Genomic DNA, 22,082 nt, shown 5'->3' with positions numbered 1-22,082 from the left:
CAGTAGAGCATGCAACTCTTGATCTCAGAGTTGTGAATTCAAGCCCCATTTTGGGCATTGAAGCCTACTTAAAAAAGAAAAGAAAACTAGCCAGGAGTAGATAGATAAAAGAGAAAAAAAGCCCAATTATAGTCCTTGGTGAGTAAATGATATAAATACTCATATTTTGCTATGTGCTCACATATAGGTTTAGTATTTTATTCTGATAATATATGTACTAAACTTGCAAGATATGTTAGTTTGCACTAGGAAGCAGGCCTAGGCAGGTTCCTTTATAATAAAGGTTACTTCAGTGTTGTATTCAGTCATGATGCTATGACAATCATGAACATTCCCAGGTAACGGAGAACTGAGATCTGACTGAACTTAGATTAAAAAACTGCTATTTCTCAAATTTTGAGGTAAAAAGCTATATACTTTACAGCTAGAGGTAAGTGCAAACTACTTATGTTCTGCTTGACTTTTCCCTTCTAGCTAAGTCATTACGTAAAATACTGAAAAAATTGGCTGGAAAGTTGGGATAGCTAAAATTATAAGGTGGCAATTGTCCTACTAAGGCCCATCCCTTCCAGCATCCTGTTCTTTTAGGAAAATACTCAATCATTTCTGAGCTGACTCTAGAAGGCTTCCTTCTTATCCTTGTCCCTTCACTAATTTAGATATTTATTGTGTACTCAAGAAAACATTATTTTCTAACATCTGTTTAACATTCAATATCCTCGAATTTCCATTCATATTCTGTTTTCCAAAATTTCACTCAGGTCTAAAAAAAGAATTTCAGTAACCAACAGCTTGACACCATGTCAGCTATTAAAGATTTCAGATACTCAATGTCATCCTTTGCTTTTCACCACCTTCTTGCATTTGGGAGAGACTTCAGTTAAATGAAATTTTTAAGTGCGGTAGTTCCTTTTGAATCATCATTAAAGAAGACAAAACCCCCAAATAACACAATTAAAATGGGCAGAGGACCTGAATAGACATTTTTTCCCAAAAAGCCATACAAATGGCCAACAGATATGTGAAAAGATGATCAGCATTATTAATCATCGGGGAAATGCAAACCAAAACCACAATGAGATATCACCTCACATTTGTCTGAATGGCCAAAATCAAAAAGACAAGAAATAACAAATGCTAGCAAGAATACGGAGAAAAAGGAAACCTGTGCTTTCGGTGAGAATGCCAAATGGGGCAACCACTATGGAAAATAGCATGGAGGTTCCTCAGAAAATTAAAAATAGAATTAACATATGATCTAATAATTCCACTACTAGATATTTTCCCAAAGAAAAAGAAAATATTAATTCAAAAAGATAAATGCACCCCTTTGTTTACTGCAGCATTATTTGCAATAGCCAAGATACGGAAGAAACCCAAGGGTCCATCCACAGATGAAGAAGATGTGGCACGCGCGCACGCGCGCGCACACACACACACAGGAATATTATTCAACCATCCAAGAGAATGAAATCTTGACATGTGCAGCAACATGAATGGATCTACAGAATATAATGCTAAGTGAAATAAGTTAGACAGGGAAAGAAAAATATCATATATTTCATTCATATGTGGAATTAAACAAAACAAATCAACAAGGAAAAAAGACAGACAGACTCTTGAATATGGAAAACAAACTGGTGGTTGCCAGAGGGGAGGTGGGTGGACAGGATGAGTGAAATAAATAAACGGGATAAAAAAACAGTAACACTCGAGGAAGGGAGGTTAAGTAAAGGAAAGGGTGGGGGGCGGCTATAATGGTAAAATTTAAGCCTTCCCTGAGGAAGCCAAAAGAAACCAGAGCTTCCAAGAAAAGCCAGGCCTGAGAGTAAGGAAAATCCTTTGCTCCTATCAACTTGAAACTACTGAAGGCTTAAGTTTCTTTCTGACTCTATTCTAAGAGCAAATTTTGGCTTATCTGGACTGTTTTTCTAAACAGACTGAAGTTAGAGTGCTTATTGCTCAAGTAGGGACAATTTCTACAAGGACTAATTCAGGATAAAGCCTATTTTAATTTTGCCCCACAGTTCTTGAACTCAAAGTGATTTTAACCTAGGATTACCAAGGTAGGAAATCAAGTGGCATCTGCTGGGACCCTTATGCCAGTTTTCTTCTTCCCTGGTCCTTTTTCCACACTTGCCCTATTCCCACGGAGAATTCCTGGTTTAAGTTAAGCGCCCCTTGCAAAAATTTACAAAAACAAGTTAGCCCATCCCCAAATTAAAACAAAATAAAACAAACCAAAAAGCAGATAATATCCAATTAGGCAAGAAAGGGAGTGATTTATTTTCATACTTTCTTAGAGGTTATACAAACCAATACCATGTTTCTGGAGAACAATTTGGTAATATTTGTCAAAGTCTTAAAAACCATGTGTTCTACTTCCAGAAATTTATTCAAGGAAAGGCAACACTTCTCCTAGTTCCAGCCTTCTTCTTTCTGTTATCTCTGTAGGTCAGGCCAATAGGTCATTTTACTGTTCTTAGTGTGGGTCTGTATTATCACAAAAAAATGTAATAAAAATATATCCCTTTGGTAATCAGATTATTTTAAAAATTACCGCTAAATATAACACACACACACACACACACACAAACATACCCTTTCTAAAATCACTTGTATTCCAAAGTATTTACTGTCAAATGTGGGACCACCTTCAGCGACCAGTTTTTTTTTTTTTACTCCTATTATTATGAAAAACTCAGTATACATGAACAGATTTTTCAATGACCTAGGGTTTGGGGGTTATAATAAAAAGCCCATATCCACTTCTGTGGCTATTAATTTTATAGGATGACCTCAACAGAGCTTCAAACCACAATGATTTCCTCTCCCTGTGAGCCCATGGATTGTTCTTTTAGGCTTTCACAGACCTTCACTGGATAGGTGAGTCAATACTAATAGGGTAGCTACCGTTCTTCCTTCCAATGACATCTGGAATCCCATTACATGATGGGATACTCTTCCTCCATTTTATAGCAGAAGACATTATCTAAATTCTCCTGGATCATATGACAGTAGCCCTGGAAACAGAAAGCAAGTTTTAATAGTTTTTAAGCCAAATTACATGCCTTCTCTGAATCTATTTACCATACTGTTTCAAGATGTTTTCTCAAGGGTCCACAGGGGCTACATATAAGACCTTCTGGTCATTGTTTGCTAACTGCTGGTATGGTTTTAACCTGAGAGGAAGCCCATATTTTCAGCTTGGGTGTTGGAAGAGTTCCTAAAATGTCTGCAAACTGATTTAGGAGGAAATGTTTAACAGAAGAGAACTTAATTCTGCTCTAGAATAAACTCATTAGAACTGACATGTGGTGTAACCACTAACCACGAGAACTACATTTTAGGAACACATTATGTCTCAAAGGCACCTGGAGTTTCTAAATATTATCAGTATCAGATGATAAAACCTGCTAAACAACAGCCATGGCCTCCATATACTAGTTGACAGCTTCCTCCTTATAGAACATTCTTGGGGTTTGGTATAACCTCTCTGAGGACCTAGTTTTTACACTAGTTTTCTTTTAATAAAATTTTAAAGTAATTTCTGCACTCACAACCCCAAGATCAAGAGTCACGTGTTCTACTGACTGAGCCAGTCAGGTGTCCCAACATTAGTTTTCTTGAAGAGGTTTTATTTGATGACCCAAGTAAACCTTCCTGATGTAAAAGACCTCACATGAGCCCAACAGACATTTTCCCCTTCATACAAACATGACTTGAGGTAAGTGAAGGGAGTCTCTTTGTGACAAGGACCATTCAGTTCTAGGTTCCAGAAAAGCTCAAGCTTCTCAGTGGTTCAGATCAAACCAGACCCCCCCAGATTTAGTGAGAATGAATTCAAATGCCTGAATCAGTTCCAGGAGTATCGCAGGTTTTACCAGATCAGTAAACCTTTTCTAGGTTAAGCAGGCTCCTCTAAGCCTTGGATCAAGACACATGGCTTTTGGTCAGCCTTGTATTTATATGAATAAAATGTTTTGTACCCCCTTTTCTAATTCTTCTATGATTTATCATGTATAAATTCCTAAACTTCCTATTCCCGGAACAAACCACCATAGCAAGGGTTTCTAAAGTCCTACTGAATTCAAGTATCTAAAGATACAGTCCTGGAAGCCTTCTTTTTATTTTATTTTTTATTTTTATTTTTTATCAGTTAAAAAATACTTTATTAAAGATTTGGTAAAATTTTGAGGGGAAGAAGGCATACTCGTGGCAATTATATAGCCAATATAAAAAATTTTAAAACTGAACATCCCTAGTCTTAAAAGTTCTTTCATTTACCCAATCCCCAGAGGTTTTTACTTTTTTGTTCATTTTTAATTTTTAAAAATTTTAATTCTGGTATAGTTAACATACAGTGCTGTATTAGTTTCAGGTGTGTAATTAGTGATTCAACAATTCTCTACATTACTCAGGGCCCATCATAAGTGTACTCTTTTTTTTTTTTAAGATTTTATTTATTTATTTGACAGAGAGTGATCACAAGTAGGCAGAAAGGCAGGTAGAGAGAGACGGGGAAGCGGGTTCCTTGCTGAGCAGAGAGCCCGATGCGAGGCTCGATCCCAGGACCCTGGGATCATGACCTGAGCCGAAGGCAGAGACTTTAATCCGATGAGCCACCCAGGCACCCTCCATAAGTGTACCCTTAATCCCCTTCACCTGTTTCACCCATTTTCCCACTCACTTCCTCTCTAGTAACCACCAGTTTGCTCTCCATATAGATAAGAGTCTGTTTTATTGGTTTGTCTTTTTTCTTTGTTTTGTTTCTTAAATTCCACATGAGTGAAATCATATGCTATTTGTTTTTCTCTGACTTATTTCACCATTATACTCTATATTCTCATATTCTCCAAATATGTTGTTGCAAATGGCCAAGATTTCTTTCTTTTTTCTGGCTGAGTAATATCAGACACACGCATGCACGCGCGCATGCACACACACACACACACACACACACACACACTTCTTTATCCATTCAGGTACTGATGAACATTTAAGTTGCTTCCATATCTTGACTATTGTAAATCATGCTGCTATAAACATAGGGGTGCATATATCTTTTGAAATTAGTTTTTTCATTTTCTTAGGGTAAATATCCAGTAGTGGAATTAATGGATCATATAGTAATTCTATTTTTATTTTTTTGAGGAACATCCATACTGTTTTTCATACTGGATGTTCCAGTTTGCATTCCCAACAACAATGCACAAGGGTTCTTTTTTCTCCATATCCTTGCCCATACTTATTGCTTCTTGTGTTTTTGACTTTATTCATTCGACAGGTGTGAGGTGATTATCTCATTGTAGTTTTGATTTGTATTTCTCTGATGATGAGTGATGCTGAGCATCTTTTCACATGTCTGTTGGTCATCTGGATGTTTTCTTTGGAGAAATGCCTGTTCATGTCTTCTGCCCAATTTTAATTGGATTATTTGGGGTTTTGAGGAATTGGGTTTTATCAGTTCTTTTTTTAAATTAACATATATTATTTGTTTCAGGAGTACAGATCTGTGATTCATCAGTCTTACACAATTCACAGTGCTCACCATAGCACATACCCTCCCCAATGTCCATCACCCAGCCACAAAAGCCTTATTTTTAAAATGCCTTTATGATGGGGCAGCTGGCTGGCTCGGTGACTGGAGCATGTGACTCTTGATCCTGGGGTTGTGAGTTCGAGCCCCACGCTGGGTATAGAGATTACTTAAAAATAAAATCTTAAAATGAAATAAAATGCTCTTATGAGCATCTCTGCATGCTGAAGTACAAGCAGTACAACTTAAAATTTGAAGAGTGAATGAAAGGGAAAGAGAAAGAAATGCCAGAAAGCAAAGACAGATAAGATTTGAATTTGAGGATTTAATACTAATGGGGGAAAAGATTTTTTTAAAAAACAACAAAACAACAACAAAAAAACCCAGGTCACAGGGGGAGGGATCATGAACACCTTTGCTTCAACAACTCCCTCTTCAGCTAGGCTGGCTGCATCAGTGTGCTGATACTTTCTTCTACCTCTGAAAGCTTCTTTAGGAGTTGATTGACCTTGACTTCATCAAATTCCAAACACAGAAATTCAGATTCCTAGAAAACATAAAAGAATGTTTTTATGAGAGTCCCGCAAAATAGCCAAGGCTCTGGACCTGGCCTGACCCAGTTCCAAAGGTCCAGGGACCCCTACCTAGCAAGTCTGACTCAGGCTTCAATATCTAAATGATACATTAGCCAGCAAAGAAAATCACACATTTCTTTCCCTAAATAAAACTACTTTGATGAGGTGTTTCATAAATGGTAAAGAGGTATACAAATGTCAGGTGTTCTCACAATGAGGCATGTGAGAAACTCTTTTTGTCGGTCATTTGATCCCGTAACAATTTTTAAGGTAAGTACTTAAGTATTGCTATTACATGATGATGACACTAAGGCACAGAGAGATTAACCTGTATCACAAAATGAGAAAAAGGCAGAGTCAGACTGTGAACTCCCAGCTCCGGCTGACTCCAAAGTCCATCCTGTCTCTGTAGCACCCTAACAATGGAAGGAAGATTTGGACTGGGTCTGTGTTAGCCTGGTAATTGAGCTACCCTGGATTTAGTGGTTATACTAGAAATTTTAACAAGTTGTGACCAAGTTGCTTGGGAAACATCAACCAAATAACTGAAAGATAACCAGATCTTGAAATAGCATCAAACACTTCTGAGGCCTTTCCACTTGCTGCAAGCCAACTCTCCAAGATTTCCATCAGACACATTCCTTTCAAATACTGTTAGGATCAATCAATGCTAGATTAGGTAGATATCAAAGAAAAAGGCCTTTGAAGTGTGGTGACAGAAATTTCATGTACAGTGAACAAGTGACAAAGGCAAACTATATGTATCCAAGAGTGATTATATTCAAGATTCTTAAGAATAATAATCATGTATTTTAAAGCAGTATGAATTCTCGGAGATCATATAATTCAACTACCTTGTTTTTTAGATAATGAAATTGAGGCCCCAGGCATTGTAAATGCCATGCCTACTGTCCCTCTGTTGATGGCAGAGCCACCACCAGATTCAATGCTCTTTTATATACATTTTCCTCTCTAAATGCATGATATTTCCAATCCTTATCCCCAAAGTGGCAGGTAGAAGGAAGACCAATATGCCTTTTCAGTGGGACCAAGTTACTCTGTCATTAGCTGGAAAAACTTTTAGATTTTGGAAAAGTACCCTTGCTGTTGCTAAGTTGCTATGCTGGAGTGTTTACTGATGGCACTGAACATACCACAGGAGAAACAAGTGCAGAGGGATGAAAGAAAGGGCCTCTCAGATGAAAACTTGCCAAAGAGTAGAAAAGGCTTTCCCTGACTACAGAGAACATTTTCCTCAAACATGTATTTGGAGAGGAGAGGGGTATAATATGTGAACTTAGAAAATGCCAAGTTTAAAAAAGAAAAGAAAAGAAAGAAAAACTGCCAGGTTTTCACTTAGTTGAAGCAAAAACCAATTTAAAGAAAAGAAAGAGAGTCCTTGTGTCGACGAGCTGCAGGAGCGATCACCTCCTTTAAGAAAGAAGAACAAATTTATGGCAAATCAGATAATTCAGTTAGCTAAATTAAGAACAGGTATCAGATTAGAAAGCCTCAGTATTCTTTATTCAGTTTATCCTAACTTTAAAACATCTTTGAACATTTACCCTTTGAAACAATGATCTAGAGAAAACAATAATTACTAGTCTAACATATATATTTGGGAAATTGGCAGAAAATATGTAAACCATGTTTTACCTCAGTGAAAGTAACAGTAACAAATCACCTGGTTTTCCATTTATATGAAAAAGATTATCAAGGACTTCAATCACAGAGATAGGAATACCTGAGCAGAGTTCATTAATAAAAGCCAGGATCTTGGGGTGCCTGGGAGGCTCAGTGGTTTAAAGCCTTTGCCTTCGGGATGGAGAAGCATTTTTCATGCCAATGGGCCTGAAAAGAAGACTGGGGTAGTGATTCTCATATCAGATAAATTAGATTTTAAACTAAAGACTGTAGTCAGAGATACAGAAGGACACTACATAATCCTTCAAGGGACTATCCACCAAGATGATCTAACAACTGTAAATATCTATGCCCCCAATATGGGAGCAGCCAATTACATACGAAAACTGTTAATGAAGATAGTCATATTGATATGAATACACTAATCGTAGGAGATCTTAACACGCCTCTCTCAGAAATAGATCATCGAAGCAGAAAATCAATAAAGAAACAAGAGCATTGAATGACACATTGGAACAGATGGACCTCATAGATAAATACAGAACATTCCACCCTAAAACAACAAGATACTAAAAAACAAAAACAAAAACAAACAAAAAAAAAACCAACAACAAGATACTCATTCTTCTCAAGTGCACATGGAACCTTCTCAAGAATAGACCACATACTGGGTCACAAATCAGGACTCAACCGATACCAAAAGACTGAGATTATTCCCTGCATATTCTCAGATCACAGTGCTTTGAAACTGAAGCTTAATCACAAGGAAAAGTTCAGAAGGAACTCAAACACTGGAAGCTAAAGACCACCTTGCTTAAGAATGCTTGGATCAACCAGGAGATCAAGGAAAAACTGAAACAATTCATGGAAACCGATGAGAATGAAGACACTTCGGTCCAAAACCTATGGGATACAGCAAAGGCAGTCCTAAGGGGGAAATAAATAGCCATCCAAGCCTCCCTCAAAAAAATTGAAAAATCCAGAACACAGCAGCTTTCTCTACACCTTAAAGAACTGGATAATCAACAACAAATCAAACCAACTCCATACATAAGAAGGGAAATCATCAAGATTAGAGCTGAGATCAGTGAGGTAGAAACCAAAGATACAGTAGAATGTATCAATGAAACTAGAAGTTGGTTTTTTGAAAGAATCAATAAGATTGATAAGCCACTGGCCACACTAATCCAAAAGAAAATAGAGAAAGCCCAAATTCATAAAATTAGGAATGAAAAGGGAGAGATCACAACTAACACCAAGGAAGTAGAAACAATCATCAGAAGTTACTATCAACAGTTACATGCCAATAAGCTTAGCAACCTTGATGAATGGATGCATTCCTGGAAAACTATAAACTCCCAAAATTGAACCAGGAAGAAATCGACAACCTGAATAGACTGATATCTAGTAACGAGATTGAAGCAGTGACCAAAAAACCTCCCAAAAAACAAGAGCCCAGGACCTGATGGATTCCCTGGGGAATTCTACCAAACTTTCAAAGAAGAAATAACACCTCTTCTCCTGAAGCTGTTTCAAAAAACTGAAGCAGAAGGAAAATTTCCAGACTCTTTCTATGAAGCCAGCATTACCCTGATCCCCAAACTGGGCAAAGACCCTACCAAAAAGGAGAGTTTCAGACCAATATCACTGATGAAAATGGATGCTAAGATTCTCAACAAGATCTAGCAAACAGGATCCAACAGCACATTAAAAAGATTATCCACCATGACCAGGTGGGATTCATCCCTGGGCTACAAGGATGGTTCAACATTCGCAAATCAATCAATGTGATAGAACAAATTAATATGAGAAGAGAGAAGAACCACATGGTCCTCTCAATTGATGCAGAAAAAGCATTTGACAAAATCCAGCATCTGTTCCTGATTAAAACGCTTCAAAGTATAGGGATAGAGGGAACATTCCTGAACTTCATCAAGTCTATCTATGAAAGACCCACAGCAAATATCATCCTCAATGGGAAAAAGCTTGCAGCCTCCCGCTGAGATCAGGAACAAGACAAGGATGCCCACTTTTACCACTCTTGTTCAACATAGTATTAGAAGTCCTAGCAACAGCAATCAGACAACGAAGAGAAATAAAAGGTATCCAAATTGGCAATGAAGAAGTCGAACTCTCTCTCTTCACAGATGACACGATTCTTTATATGGAAAACCCAAAAGACTCCACCCGCAAACTACTAGAACTCATACAGCAATTCAGCAATGTGGCAGAATACAAAGTCAATGTGCAGAAATCAGTGGCTTTCTTATACACTTATAATGAAAATACAGAAAGGGAAATTAGAGAATTGATCCCATTTACTATAGCACCAAGAACCATAAGATACCCGGGAATAAACCTAACCAAAGAGGTAAAGGATCTGTACTTGAGGAACTACAGAACACTCATGAAGGAAATTGAAGAAGACACAAAAAGATGGAAGACCATTCCATGCTCTTGGATAGGAAGAATAAACATTGTTAAAAAGTCTATACTGCCTAGAACAATCTATACTTTTAATGCCATTCTGATCAAAATTCCACCAGTATTCTTCAAAGACCTGGAGCAAATAATCCAGAAATTTGTATGGAATCAGAAGAGAACCCGAATCGCTAAGGAAATGTTGAAAAACAAAAATAAAACTGGGGGCATCACGTTACCTGATTTCAAGCTTTATTACAAAGCTGTGGTCACCAAGACAGCATGGTACTGGCATAAAAACAGACACATAAACCAGTGGAACAGAGTAGAGAGCCCAGATATGGACCCTCAACTCTATGGTCAATTAATCTTCGACAAAACAGGAAAAAATATACAGTGGAAAAAAGACAGTCTCTTCAATAAATGGTGCTGGGAAAATTGGACAGCTATATGTAGAAGAATGAAACTCAACCATTCTCTTACACTGTACACGAAGATAAACTCAAAATGGATAAAAGACCTCAACGTGACACAGGAATCCATCAGAATCCTAGAGGAGAACATAGGCAGTAATCTCTTTGATATCAGCCACAGCAGCTTCTTTCAAGATAGTCTCCAAAGGCAAAGGAAACAAAAGCGAAAATAAACTTTTGGGACTTCATCAAAATCAAAAGCTTCTGCACAGCAAAGGAAACAGTCAAGAAAACAAAGGTGCAACCCATGGAATGGGAGAAGATATTTGCAAATGACAGTACAGACAAAAGGCTGATATCCAGGAACTATAACGAACTCCTCAAACTCAACACACACAAAACAGGCAATCATATAAAAAAAAGGGCAGAAGATATGAACAGACACTTCTCCAATGAAGACATACAAATGGCTATCAGACACATGAAAAAATGTTCATCATCACTAGCCCTCAGGGAGATTAAAATTAAAACCACATTGAGATATCACCTTACAACAGTTAGAATGGCCAAAATTAACAAGACAGGAAACAACATGTGTTGGAGGGGATGTGAAGAAAGGGGAACCCTCTTACACTATTGGTGGGAATGCAGGTTGGTGCAGCCTCTTTGGAGAACAGTGTGGAGATTCCTCAAGAAATTAAAAATAGAACTTCCCTATGACCCTGCAATTGCACTCCTGGGTATTTACCCCAAAGATACAGATGTCGTGAAAAGAAGGGCGATCTGTACCCCAATGTTTATAGCAGCAATGGCCACGGTCGCCAAACTATGGAAAGAACCAAGATGCCCTTCAACAGACGAATGGATAAGGATAATGTGGTCCATATACACTGTGGAGTATTATGCCTCCATCAGAAAGGTTGAATACCCAACTTTTGTAGCAACATGGACGGGACTGGAAGAGATTATGCTGAGTGAAATAAGTCAAGCAGAGAGAGTCAATTATCATATGGTTTCACTTATTTGTGGAGCATAACAAATAGCATGGAGGACATGGGGAGTTAGAGAGGAGAAGGGAGTTGGGGGAAATTGGAAGGGGAGGTAAATCATGAGAGACTATGGACTCTGAAAAACAATCTGAGGGGTTTGAAGTGGCGGGGGGGTGGGAGGTTGGGTACCAGGTGGTGGGTATTGTGGAAGGCACGGATTGCATGGAGCACTAGGTGTGGTGAAAAATAATGAATACTGTTATGCTGAAAATAAATAAATTTAATTAAAAAAAAAAAGCCTCTGCCTTTGGCTCAGGTCATGATCTCAGGGTCCTGGGATCAAGTGCCGCATCAGGCTCTCTGCTCATAGGGGAGCCTGGTTCCCTCTCTCTCTCTCTGCCTGCTTCTCTGCCTACTTGTGATCTGTCAAATAAATAAATAAAATCTTAAAAAAAAAAAAAAAAGAAAGCCAGGATCTTTTCTGACTAGGGGTCATTACTTTTTACAGATTTCAGTACTCAAATTATCTTTGCTCAGACCTCTAAGTATCAGTGAAACTGTTTATTTATTTATTTTTAAATATTTATTTATTTGAGAGAGAGAGAGTCGGGGGAGGGTGCATAGGGAGAGAGCCCTAGGTAGACTCTGCACTGAGCACAGAGCCTGACATGGGGCTCAATCTTATGACCCTAAGTTCATTACCTGAGGTGAAACCAAGAGTTGGATGCTTCACTGATTGTGCCACCCAGGTACCTCTGAAGCTGTTTATTTTTAAGGGAAATCAACTATCAGAGAGACTAGCAGGCTAGAAAAACAGAGTCCAGAATTAAATTTTCCATCCACTCCCAACCTTCACTCTCTCCCCTTGAAACAATGCACCCTAACAATGATAGAAAGACATATGTAACCATTTATGACTCTTGAAGAAACAGCTTATTTGAAGCTATTAAACAGGGCTAGCTTTACCTAATTATACTATCAAAATATTTTATCAGGTATTCAGGAGCCTTTAAACTGGGGCTTAACACATGGGGCTCTATTCAGATTTTTGCATTTGGCTGGGGAACACTACAGAAAATACATCTAATGCACTTAAAGATATCTGTAGGAATGCAGATGATGCTTAACAAGCCAGAGACAAAGTATAAGAACAATTTGAAACATCTGATTTTTTTAAAGGTTTTTTTTTTTTTTTTAAAAGTAATTTCTACACCCAAGAGGAAGCTTGAACTCATGACTCCATGATCAAGAGTCACATGCTCTTCCAACTGAGCCAGCCATGCACTCCTGAAACATCTGGGTTTTTTTCGCCCCAAACCATCCACCTGGGTCTGGGCCCAACTGGTTATAATAACAAGAAATGACAAGACTAAACTCCTGGATTTAAGTATCTGAGCCAAGAGTTAGAACGTGTTTTTTGTTTGTTTGTTTGTTTGTTTAAGATTTTATTTTTTCGACATGGAGAGAGAGAGAGACAGCAAGAGGGAGCATAAGCAGGGTGAGTGGCAGGCAGAGGGAGGGAGAAGGAGAAGCAGGCTCCCTGCTAAGCAGAGAACCGGATGCGATGCTAGGGGCTCAATCCCAGGAATCTGGAATCCCAACCTGAGCCGCAGGGAGACGCTTAACTGACTGAACTACCCAGGTGCCCCGAACCTGCTGTTTTTTTTTTTTTTTTTAAGATTTTATGTATTTCTTTGACAGAGAGAAATCACAAGTAGATGGAGAGGCAGGCAGAGAGAGAGAGAGGGAAGCAGGCTCCCTGCTGAGCAGAGAGCCTGACGTGGGACTCGATCCCAGGACCCTGAGATCATGACCTGAGCTGAAGGCAGCGGCTTAACCCACTGAGCCACCCAGGCGCCCGAACCTACTGCTTTGTAACAGAGTGTAGATACAGCATGTGGTGGAATCAAATCAGCAGATAAATAAGCAAGCACTTCATTAAGAATATGTAGTCTGTGAGCATGGGGGAGTACAGCAGTGTATTAAACTTGGGGTTTAAATAACTATTCTGGGGATAAAAATATATGTCTATAAAAATAAAAAATTAATAAAAATAAATAAATAAATAAATAAATAAAGTAAAAAAAAAAAAAAAGTTGGTGCCTGGGTGGCTCAGTGGTTTAAAGCCTCTGCCTTCGGCTCAGGTCATGATCCCAGAGTCTTGGGATCGAGCTCCGCATCGAGATCTCTGCTTGGCAGGGATCCTGCTTCTTTCCCCCTCTCTCTGCCTGCTTCTCTGCCTACTTGTGATCTCTGTCTGTCAAATAAATAAATAAAATCTTTAAAAATAAATAAATAAATAAATAAATAACTATTCCAAATCAGAAAAGAAAGCAAAGGTAAAATACTAAAATATTCTCTCCAAGTGCAAAAGCCAAAAAGGTTATAACATCTCAAGAGCTCTCAGAGGCCACCATCTCCAAACCAACAGAAAAACCAAAGCTACCCTTAATGACTTCAGAGAAAGATATCTCACAGGTTCCTTTCCTTTCCCAGGTAACCACTCTAATACTCTTCAGGAAACTCTTTTTTTTTTAAGATTTTACTTATTTATTTGACAGATCACAAGTAGGCAGAGAGAGGGGGGGGGAGTGTCCTATGCAGGGCTCAATCCCAAAACTCTGAGATCATGATTTAGGAGGAAGGCAGAGGCTTAACCCACTGAGCCACCCAGGCGCCCTTCTTCAGGAAACTCTTATTTGCCAAACCCAGATCTTTAGTGCTTTAGCTTAAACTCATTTCCTATCAGAGTCAGAGAATATAACTAATTATTAGTTTATATAATAATTGAAGGCTGTCATTCAGCAAGCGTTTGGTTTTCTCCATCCATATGCTAAAACTTCCTTGTGTATAATGTCTACTTTAATAATTTTGATATCTAGGCCCATAAGCATGACAAGAAATTCTTTGGCAAAACAATACTAGTCACAAAATGCTAAAATAAAATAAAAAGAATGACGACTTATCAACTACTTGAGTGGAACCATTTAGAATAATATTTATCAAAAGAAATAGAGTGGTGCCTGGTGGCACACTTGGTAGAGCATGTGACTCAATTTTTTTTTTAAAGATATTTTTTTATTTATTTGACAGAGAGAGAGAGAGAGGTGTCACAAGTAGGCAGAGAGGCAGGCAGAGAGAGAGGGGGAAGCAGGCTCCCCGCTGAGCAGAGAGCCCGGTGTGGGGCTCGATCCCAGGACCCTGGGATCATGACCTGAGCCAAAGGCAGAGGCTTTAACCTAGTGAGCCACCCAGGTGCCCTGAGCATGTGACTCTTAATCTCAGTTGTGAGCTTAAGTCCTGCGTTGAGTGTAAAGTCTACTTAAAATAAAGAGTTTTGTTTTTAAACTTAAAAAATAATAAAAAATTTAAAAAATAGAAGTCCTATATCCAATTTTCTATATTATTTTTATTTTCCATGCAAAACTGCCACAAAGCTTTATTCCTCAATTAACTGGTTGCATTCAGTATTGTAACACAACTTTGGCAAGTTCTACATGTTGCAGATTCTTTAAAAAGTACTAAAGTTAGGTGACAGAAGGTCAGAGTAGGAAAAGGTGACCTAGGATCTCCTAACCAAGGCTAAGCCTAACCTTTACCCATGAAGCCTATCCCTCTATTTAGGCTGTCCTTTCATAAACTTAAGTCAATCTCTGACCTGCACCTCTGTCACTCTGTCTTCCATGTTTAACAACCTGACAGAGAAAAAGAACATGCAGCAAAAGTCAAAACTGGCAATGGTTTCTTTAAAAGCAATTATATAATAATTGTTAATATAGATATCTATAATGAAGATACCCATAATTCATGTGGCTTTTTCAGAATTATATTGATACGTCTCCCAATTCTTTTAGTACACCCTGATAGAGCTTTTTTGTAGCAAACGATCTTTCACGTTCCTTCTCAGGGAACCATTTATCCAAAACTAAAATTTTATAGTTCTGTAAAAACTGTGACTATTCTCCACTTCTCTTTCTTATCCATTTCTCTACCTTGTGTCATGTCCTATAGGGCTGATCTCTAAGACTATGTCACTTCCTTATTCTTACAGCTGGGTTCTAGCAAGAGGAAAGAGGTCAGGGTATTTATTCCCCAAATCCCAATTCCCGCTCCTCTGATATTTCCCATACGTACTATGTGCAGGTATTGTTTCTTCATTTCCTACTTTACTTTCTGGCCTCAATCACTGTTTTCAGTATAAACACAAAGATGAGTCTTTTCAGAATGCGGAAGTACGTATCACTGAACACAAACTCCAAAGATTAGCAGAGCGAGGATTTTCATCATGCCTAAATTGATAGGAAGGCTGACCTGCAAGTGCTTATTATCCGAAACCAATATCTGGTTTTCTTCTACTATTATTGTATTGAAATTCTGTACAGCAGCACTTTGATATTAAGGAAGAATAACAACAACAGCAACAACAGCAGCAACAACAACCATGGAAGATCATATTTCATTAAGAATATGCATCAAGGGGGGCGTCTGGGTGGCTCAGTGGGTTAAAGCCTCGGTCCTGGGATCGAGCCCCGCACATCGGGCTCTCTGCTCAGCAGGGAGCCTGCTTTCCTTCCTCTCTCTCTGCCTACTTGTGACCTCTGTCTGTCAAATAAATTAAAAAAAAAAAAAAAGAATTTGCATCAAGGATCCTGATTTCAGAAACATGGGTTCATCTCTACAACCTGCTCTTATACCCAATATCTATGGATAGTTTACGCTGCACCTTAAAACAGTACTTCAAGAAACAAAATTTGTGATTCATAATCTCTTTTTAAAGCTTGTAGTTTATAATTTTTTATTTTTCATTTTTACAAAATTTAAAAAGATTTTGTTTTTTATTTATTTGAGAGAGAAAGAGAGAAAGAATGAGAAAGCATGGTGGGGGGAGCAGAGGGAGAGGGACCCGCAGATTCTGGGCTGGGCACAGAGTGTGACGCAGGACCCTGAAATCATGGCCTGAGCTAAAATCAAGAGTCAGATGATTAATTCACTGGGCCACCCAGGCGCCCTATAATCCTTTTTTTTTTTAAACAAAAATTGTTAGCAATACATATTACAAACAATGGTCCCTACTCAGACCATTTTTGTCCTGAGCAAATCCTCATTTCAAATACAAAAGCTGACGAGTTCTACAGCTACTGTGTAAAGGGCTTGCTAACACAATTTTCAAAATGGAAAAAAAAAAATCACAAAGCAAATCATCCTACTGGGGATGAAAAAAGATGAAAATTAGACTCTTTGTGAGGATAAGACTGAAATTTAATGACAGAGCAACTAAAAAGAGCACCAGAAACTCAGAGCACCAAAACTCAATAACGTGTCCCTAATACATAATACGCAATGGGACTAAGCTAATGGGACTAAGAAAGGGTCTGGGTCTTCAAGAACCAAGAATCCACTCTAATAAATGAAATAGCACACTGCCTCAGCACATACCAGGTGCTTTCCATGCCAGGGCAGCTTCTAGAGGAAGTGCTTATCCATATTCACACAATCTCCTAGAAGAGGACAGAGTATTACCAGTGTATTATAGAAGCATTAACCATCACTGGACAATAATTACTGAGTTTTCTGGAGTTGTCATTCAGGTATTTCAAAGGACTTTTGTGAGGACAACCTGACAACTCCCATTAATTCTTATCATATTAAGAAAATATGGGGACACCTGGGTGGCTCAGTTGGTTAAGCTGCTGCTTTCAGCTCAGGTCATGATCCCAGAGTCCTGGGATCGAGTCCCACATCGGGCTCCTTGTCCAGCGGGGAGCCTGCTTCTCTCCCTGCCCCTGCCTGCCACTCTGCCTGCTTGTGCTCGCTCTGACAAATAAATAAATAAAATAAGGCAACTCTTAACTTTAACTTTCTATACACAGGTTTTCTATAAAGTGACAACATTTTAAAATATAACAATTTCAGGAGTGCCTGGGTGGCACAGGTGGCTAAGTGTCAGACTCGTGATTTCAACTCGGGTTGTAATCTCAGGGTCATGAGATTGAGCCCCATGTCAGGCTCCACATGGAGTCTGCTTCGCTGTGCTCTTTAGAAAATAAATAAATAGATCTTATATTTCAGATCTTAAACATTCAGAGACCTATTATCTGGGTCTCTGCTACTTTACTTCTTCCTCCTTGTTTTGGTACATCTTTTAACTATTTCCACAAGATGGAAAAATGAAGTGAAATTTAAACTGGTTAATCTGATTAAATCATAGCAGCTCCATAAAAAGTTCTATAGACAAGGAGATTAGAACTTTTGGGAGGAACTTTAATTGTACCTTCATATGACAACTTTTGAAAACTATACCCATATAGTACAATTTAAGACAGAAAGATCTATTTGCCCAATTTATTTATTTTTAAATTGAAGTATGGCTGACACACAGTAATACACGTTTCAGGTGTATAATACTTTAATTTAACATTTATATACATTAAGAAATGCTCACCATCAAACACCATACAATGTTATTATAGTATCATTGACTATATTCCCTATGCAGTACTTTATATCCCATGACTGACGGACTTTATAGCTTTAAGTCTGTACCTCCTAATTCCCTTCACTTATTTTGCCTATCCCCATCATCCCAGCAAACACCAGTTTGTTCTCTATATTTATGACTGTTTCTGCTTTTTTTCAGATTCCACATATATTGAAATCATACAGTATTTGTCTTCTTTAACTTAATTAATTTAGCATAATACTCTCTATATGTTGATCCACATTATCACAAATGGCAAATGGCAAAATTTCATTCTTTTTTATGGCTGAGTAGTATTTGATGTATATATATCAGGTGTCTGTCATCTTCTTTATCCATTCATCTATTTATAGATACTTAGGTTGCTTACAAATCTTGGCTTATTGCAAATAATCCTGCAATAAACATAGGAGTGCATAGATCTTTACGAATTAGTGTTTTCATTTTCTTTTGGTAAATATCCAGAAGTGGGAATACTGGGTCATATGGTATTATTAAATTATTTTTAATTTCTTCAGGAAGCTCCATACTGTTTTCCATAGTGGTCATACCAATTTACATTCCCATCAACAGTGTACATGGGTTCCTCTTTCTTCAGATCCTTGCCAACACTTATTTCTTTTTAATTTTATTTGTTTCTTTATTTAAAAATTTTTTTTTTAGATTTTATATATTTATTTGAGAGAGAGAGAGAGAGACAGCATGAGAGAAGAGAGGTCATCGGAGAAGCTGACTCCCTGCCGAGCAGGGAGCCTGACACAGGACTCAATCCCGGGACTCCAGGATCATGACCTGAGCTGAAGGCAGTTGCTTAACCAACTGAGCCACCGAGGCGCCCCTGTTTGTTTATTTTAAAGGAGGCTCCAGTTTGTTTTGTGAGATTAAGAGTCACTTATGGTTTGTCTCCCTCCCAATCCCATCTTGTTTCATTTATTCTTCTCCTACCCACTTAAGCCCCCATGTTGCATCACCACTTCCTCATATCAGGGAGATCATATGATGGGGGGAGGGGGTTTTGGAGAAGGGGGTGGGATTATGGACATTGGGGAGGGTATGTGCTTTGGTGAGTGCTGTGAAGTGTGTAAACCTGGTGATTCACAGACCTGTACCCCTAGGGATAAAAATATATGTTTATAAAAAATAAAAAATTAGGGTGCCTGGGTGGCTCAGTGGGTTAAGCCGCTGCCTTCGGCTCAGGTCATGATCTCAGGGTCCTGGGATCGAGTCCCGCATCGGGCTCTCTGCTCAGCAGGGAGCCTGCTTCCTTCTCTCTCTCTCTGCCTGCCTCTCAGTGTACTTGTAATTTCTCTCTGTCAAATAAATAAATGAAATCTTTAAAAAAAAAATAAAAAATTAAAAAAAATATATATATAAAGGAGGCTCCATGCCCAATGTGGGGGCCTAACTCATGACCCTGAGATTAAGAGTCCCATGCTCTACTAAGACAGCCAGGTCCCCTTCTTGCCTTTTTTATTTTAGCCATTCTGACAGGTGTGAAATGATAACTCACTGTGGTTCTGATTTGCATTTTCCTGATGACTACTGATGTCGAGTATCTTTTCATGCGTCTGTTGGCCATCTGTATGTCTTCTTTGAAAAATGTCTATTCACCTCAGAAAGATCTTATTTCCAGATATGTCCCTTCCTTTAGTAGGACAACTGTTCTCAGCCCAGATAATGTCTTTAGAACATAAACACTCTCAAGGAGAGGTAATACAAAAAGTCATTAACACCTTTCTATTACTTAAATCATAAAATTTACTTTCTTCCAGGAAGAATGAATCCAAGTAGCCTGCCTTTAAACTCAGGATGCCTGGCATTTCAGAGAGGAGGATGGGATGGAGTGTATATAGGTAGGACACAAAACACAAAAGAACTAGGAAAATACCAAAGGCAAACCCTTCTCTTTCCTCAGTAATCCACATCAGATACTTAGATCCATAGATGTGGCATCTTAAACTACTCAGGTCCCTGACCCATATTCTCTAATGTCTTTCTAATCGTTTGATCACCAAGGTTGCTAAGCATCAAGAAAACCTAGGGAATTTTATAAAGGGGGCATTGGTAAGGTAATCCTCAATGAACCAAAGTTGAATTTATACACACATAAACACATACACATCCTTCTGCTGCTCTGCTTTCTCTTTTATCTGCAGGCTCAGGGCCTGTGAACCAACAAGGCAATGAGATTCTAAAAACACTGTCCATTCAAAGTTATTTGAATTTCTAAAAAGACCAAAAGTGTCAAGAACAGGACCCCGCAATTCTTTTGGTTTAAGATTTCTTAGCTGGAAAAAGTCTAGAGCCATGCTTTAGGAGGAAACTATACATGCCTGTCCTGCCAATATGTTGTCAAAGGGAACATGTATTTCGGCCCAAACAACCCTGACTTGTTTCTGGAAGGGAGAAAATAGTCTGACCTTGCAAGAATGAGTGGTTCTGTCCTTGGCTGAATTATGTACTGCTAACCCAGGACTATCACTATTCTTTTTCCTTTAGAGATTTTAAAGCAGCCTGACATATTCTGCTTCCCATTACAGGTCAGTGGATATAATGAAAGGTAATAGTACCATTGATCTCCAATTTACCACTAGAAAAAAACAAGAAACCTGGAGACTAGCACCAGACTAGGCCAGAATTCCTATCTCTTTGATTCAATCCACTGCTTGCTAATACCCACAACTGATTCTGAATTCAGACATTTTCAAGGCCAACCACTGTATATTTAACAGTGTAGAATGGGAAATAATTAAAGATATATGATTTGAGGGGCACCTGAGTGGCTCAGTGGGTAAAAGCCTCTGCCTTCTGCCCAGGTCATGATCTCAGGGTCCTGGGATCGAGCCCCGCATCGGGCTCTCTGCTCAGCACGAAGCCTGCTTCCTCCTCCTCTCTCTCTCTGTCTGCCTCTCCGCCTACTTGTGTTCTCTGTCTCTCAAATAAATACATAAAATCTTTAAAAAAAAGATATATGATTTTGTACTGATTTACATAAGCACCAGGACTTAAGCATTTACAAAGACTATTTTTAGAGCATACAACAAAAGGAAATACAATGAAACTGAGTTATATAAACACTAAAAGCTCAATACAATGAGATCATTGGCTGATTTCTACCTTTTTCAAAACATTGTGTTCCAGTTCACTTTATAACTTTTTTTATATTTGGCAGGATTTAATGTTTAGTTTTTAAGATTTTCTGTATTTTGAAAAACTTTCGGTGAAAAAATATTTGGATAAAAAGACTATTTTTAGGTGCTCTGGTTTGATTTGCAAGAAGTCATACTGGCTTTTGGCTAAGTAGAACTAGTTCCCAAGTGACAATGGACAAAGAACCTGAGGAACAACTGGTAAACAAGTGAAAATGCAAATCATACTGAAGCATAAAGAAATTTCACATAAGGGCCGCCTGGTTGGCTCAGTGGGTTAAGCCTCTGCCTTTGGCTCAGGTCATGATCTCAGGGTCCTGGGATTGAGCCTCACACAGGGCTCTCTGCTCGCCAGGGAGCCTGCTTCCCTCTCTTTCTGCCTACTTGTGATTTCTCTCTCTGTCAAATAAATAAATAATATCTTTAAAAAAAAAAAAGAAATTTCACTTAAATCTTAGAGAAAACAAATTGACAAAACTCTTAACACATGAGAAAGAAAGTGTTGCTAATATTAATTTGAAGTTCGAACTGGGGCTCCCTCATCATTCCTAATGAGATACATTCCAGAGCAAACTCATCTGCAAACAACTCTGACAAACTGAAATATATTTACATGAAAGGAATAAAAAAGATTAAAAACAAAACAAAACTCAACCCGAGCCACTTGTTTAGGTAATACCATTAGGCAGGCAGAAACAAAGTATGTAATGGCACTTGTTTTTTAAGGGGTTCTTGATAGTCTACAGATTAAGATGGGGGAAACACCTTAATATACCTACCCATTAAAAAGACCAGAGTACAGCAATGAATGACAAACTCTTGGGCAAGGGAGGAAGACAGAAGTAAAACTAATCAAACCCATTCTGGGACTGCA

At 38.4% G+C, this 22,082-nt stretch overlaps 1 protein-coding gene across 3 annotated transcripts in view; it reads right to left on the bottom strand.

Moving 5' to 3' along the window:
• Positions 1–5,844: 5,844 nt before the first annotated feature.
• COMMD1 (copper metabolism domain containing 1) overlaps positions 5,845–22,082 on the bottom strand; it is a 208,149-nt gene continuing 191,911 nt past the window's right edge. For 2 of the 3 annotated variants that reach the window (XM_004742035.3, XM_045077890.1), the window contains one exon: positions 5,845–6,086. In XM_004742035.3, coding sequence (XP_004742092.1) covers positions 5,979–6,086 — 108 coding nt within the window. In that variant the 3' untranslated portion in view covers positions 5,845–5,978. Of the gene's footprint in view, positions 6,087–17,017; positions 17,080–22,082 lie in introns of all 3 variants that reach the window. The other variant, XR_006606046.1, reaches the window with a different exon arrangement.

The sequence above is a fragment of the Mustela putorius genome, unplaced genomic scaffold (assembly GCF_011764305.1).
Source record: "Mustela putorius furo isolate JIRA1106 unplaced genomic scaffold, ASM1176430v1.1 tig00000224_pilon_pilon_pilon, whole genome shotgun sequence".
NCBI lineage: Eukaryota > Metazoa > Chordata > Mammalia > Carnivora > Mustelidae > Mustela > Mustela putorius.
Note: the sequence above shows the minus strand (reverse complement) of the source record. Positions and strands in the feature narration are given on the sequence as shown.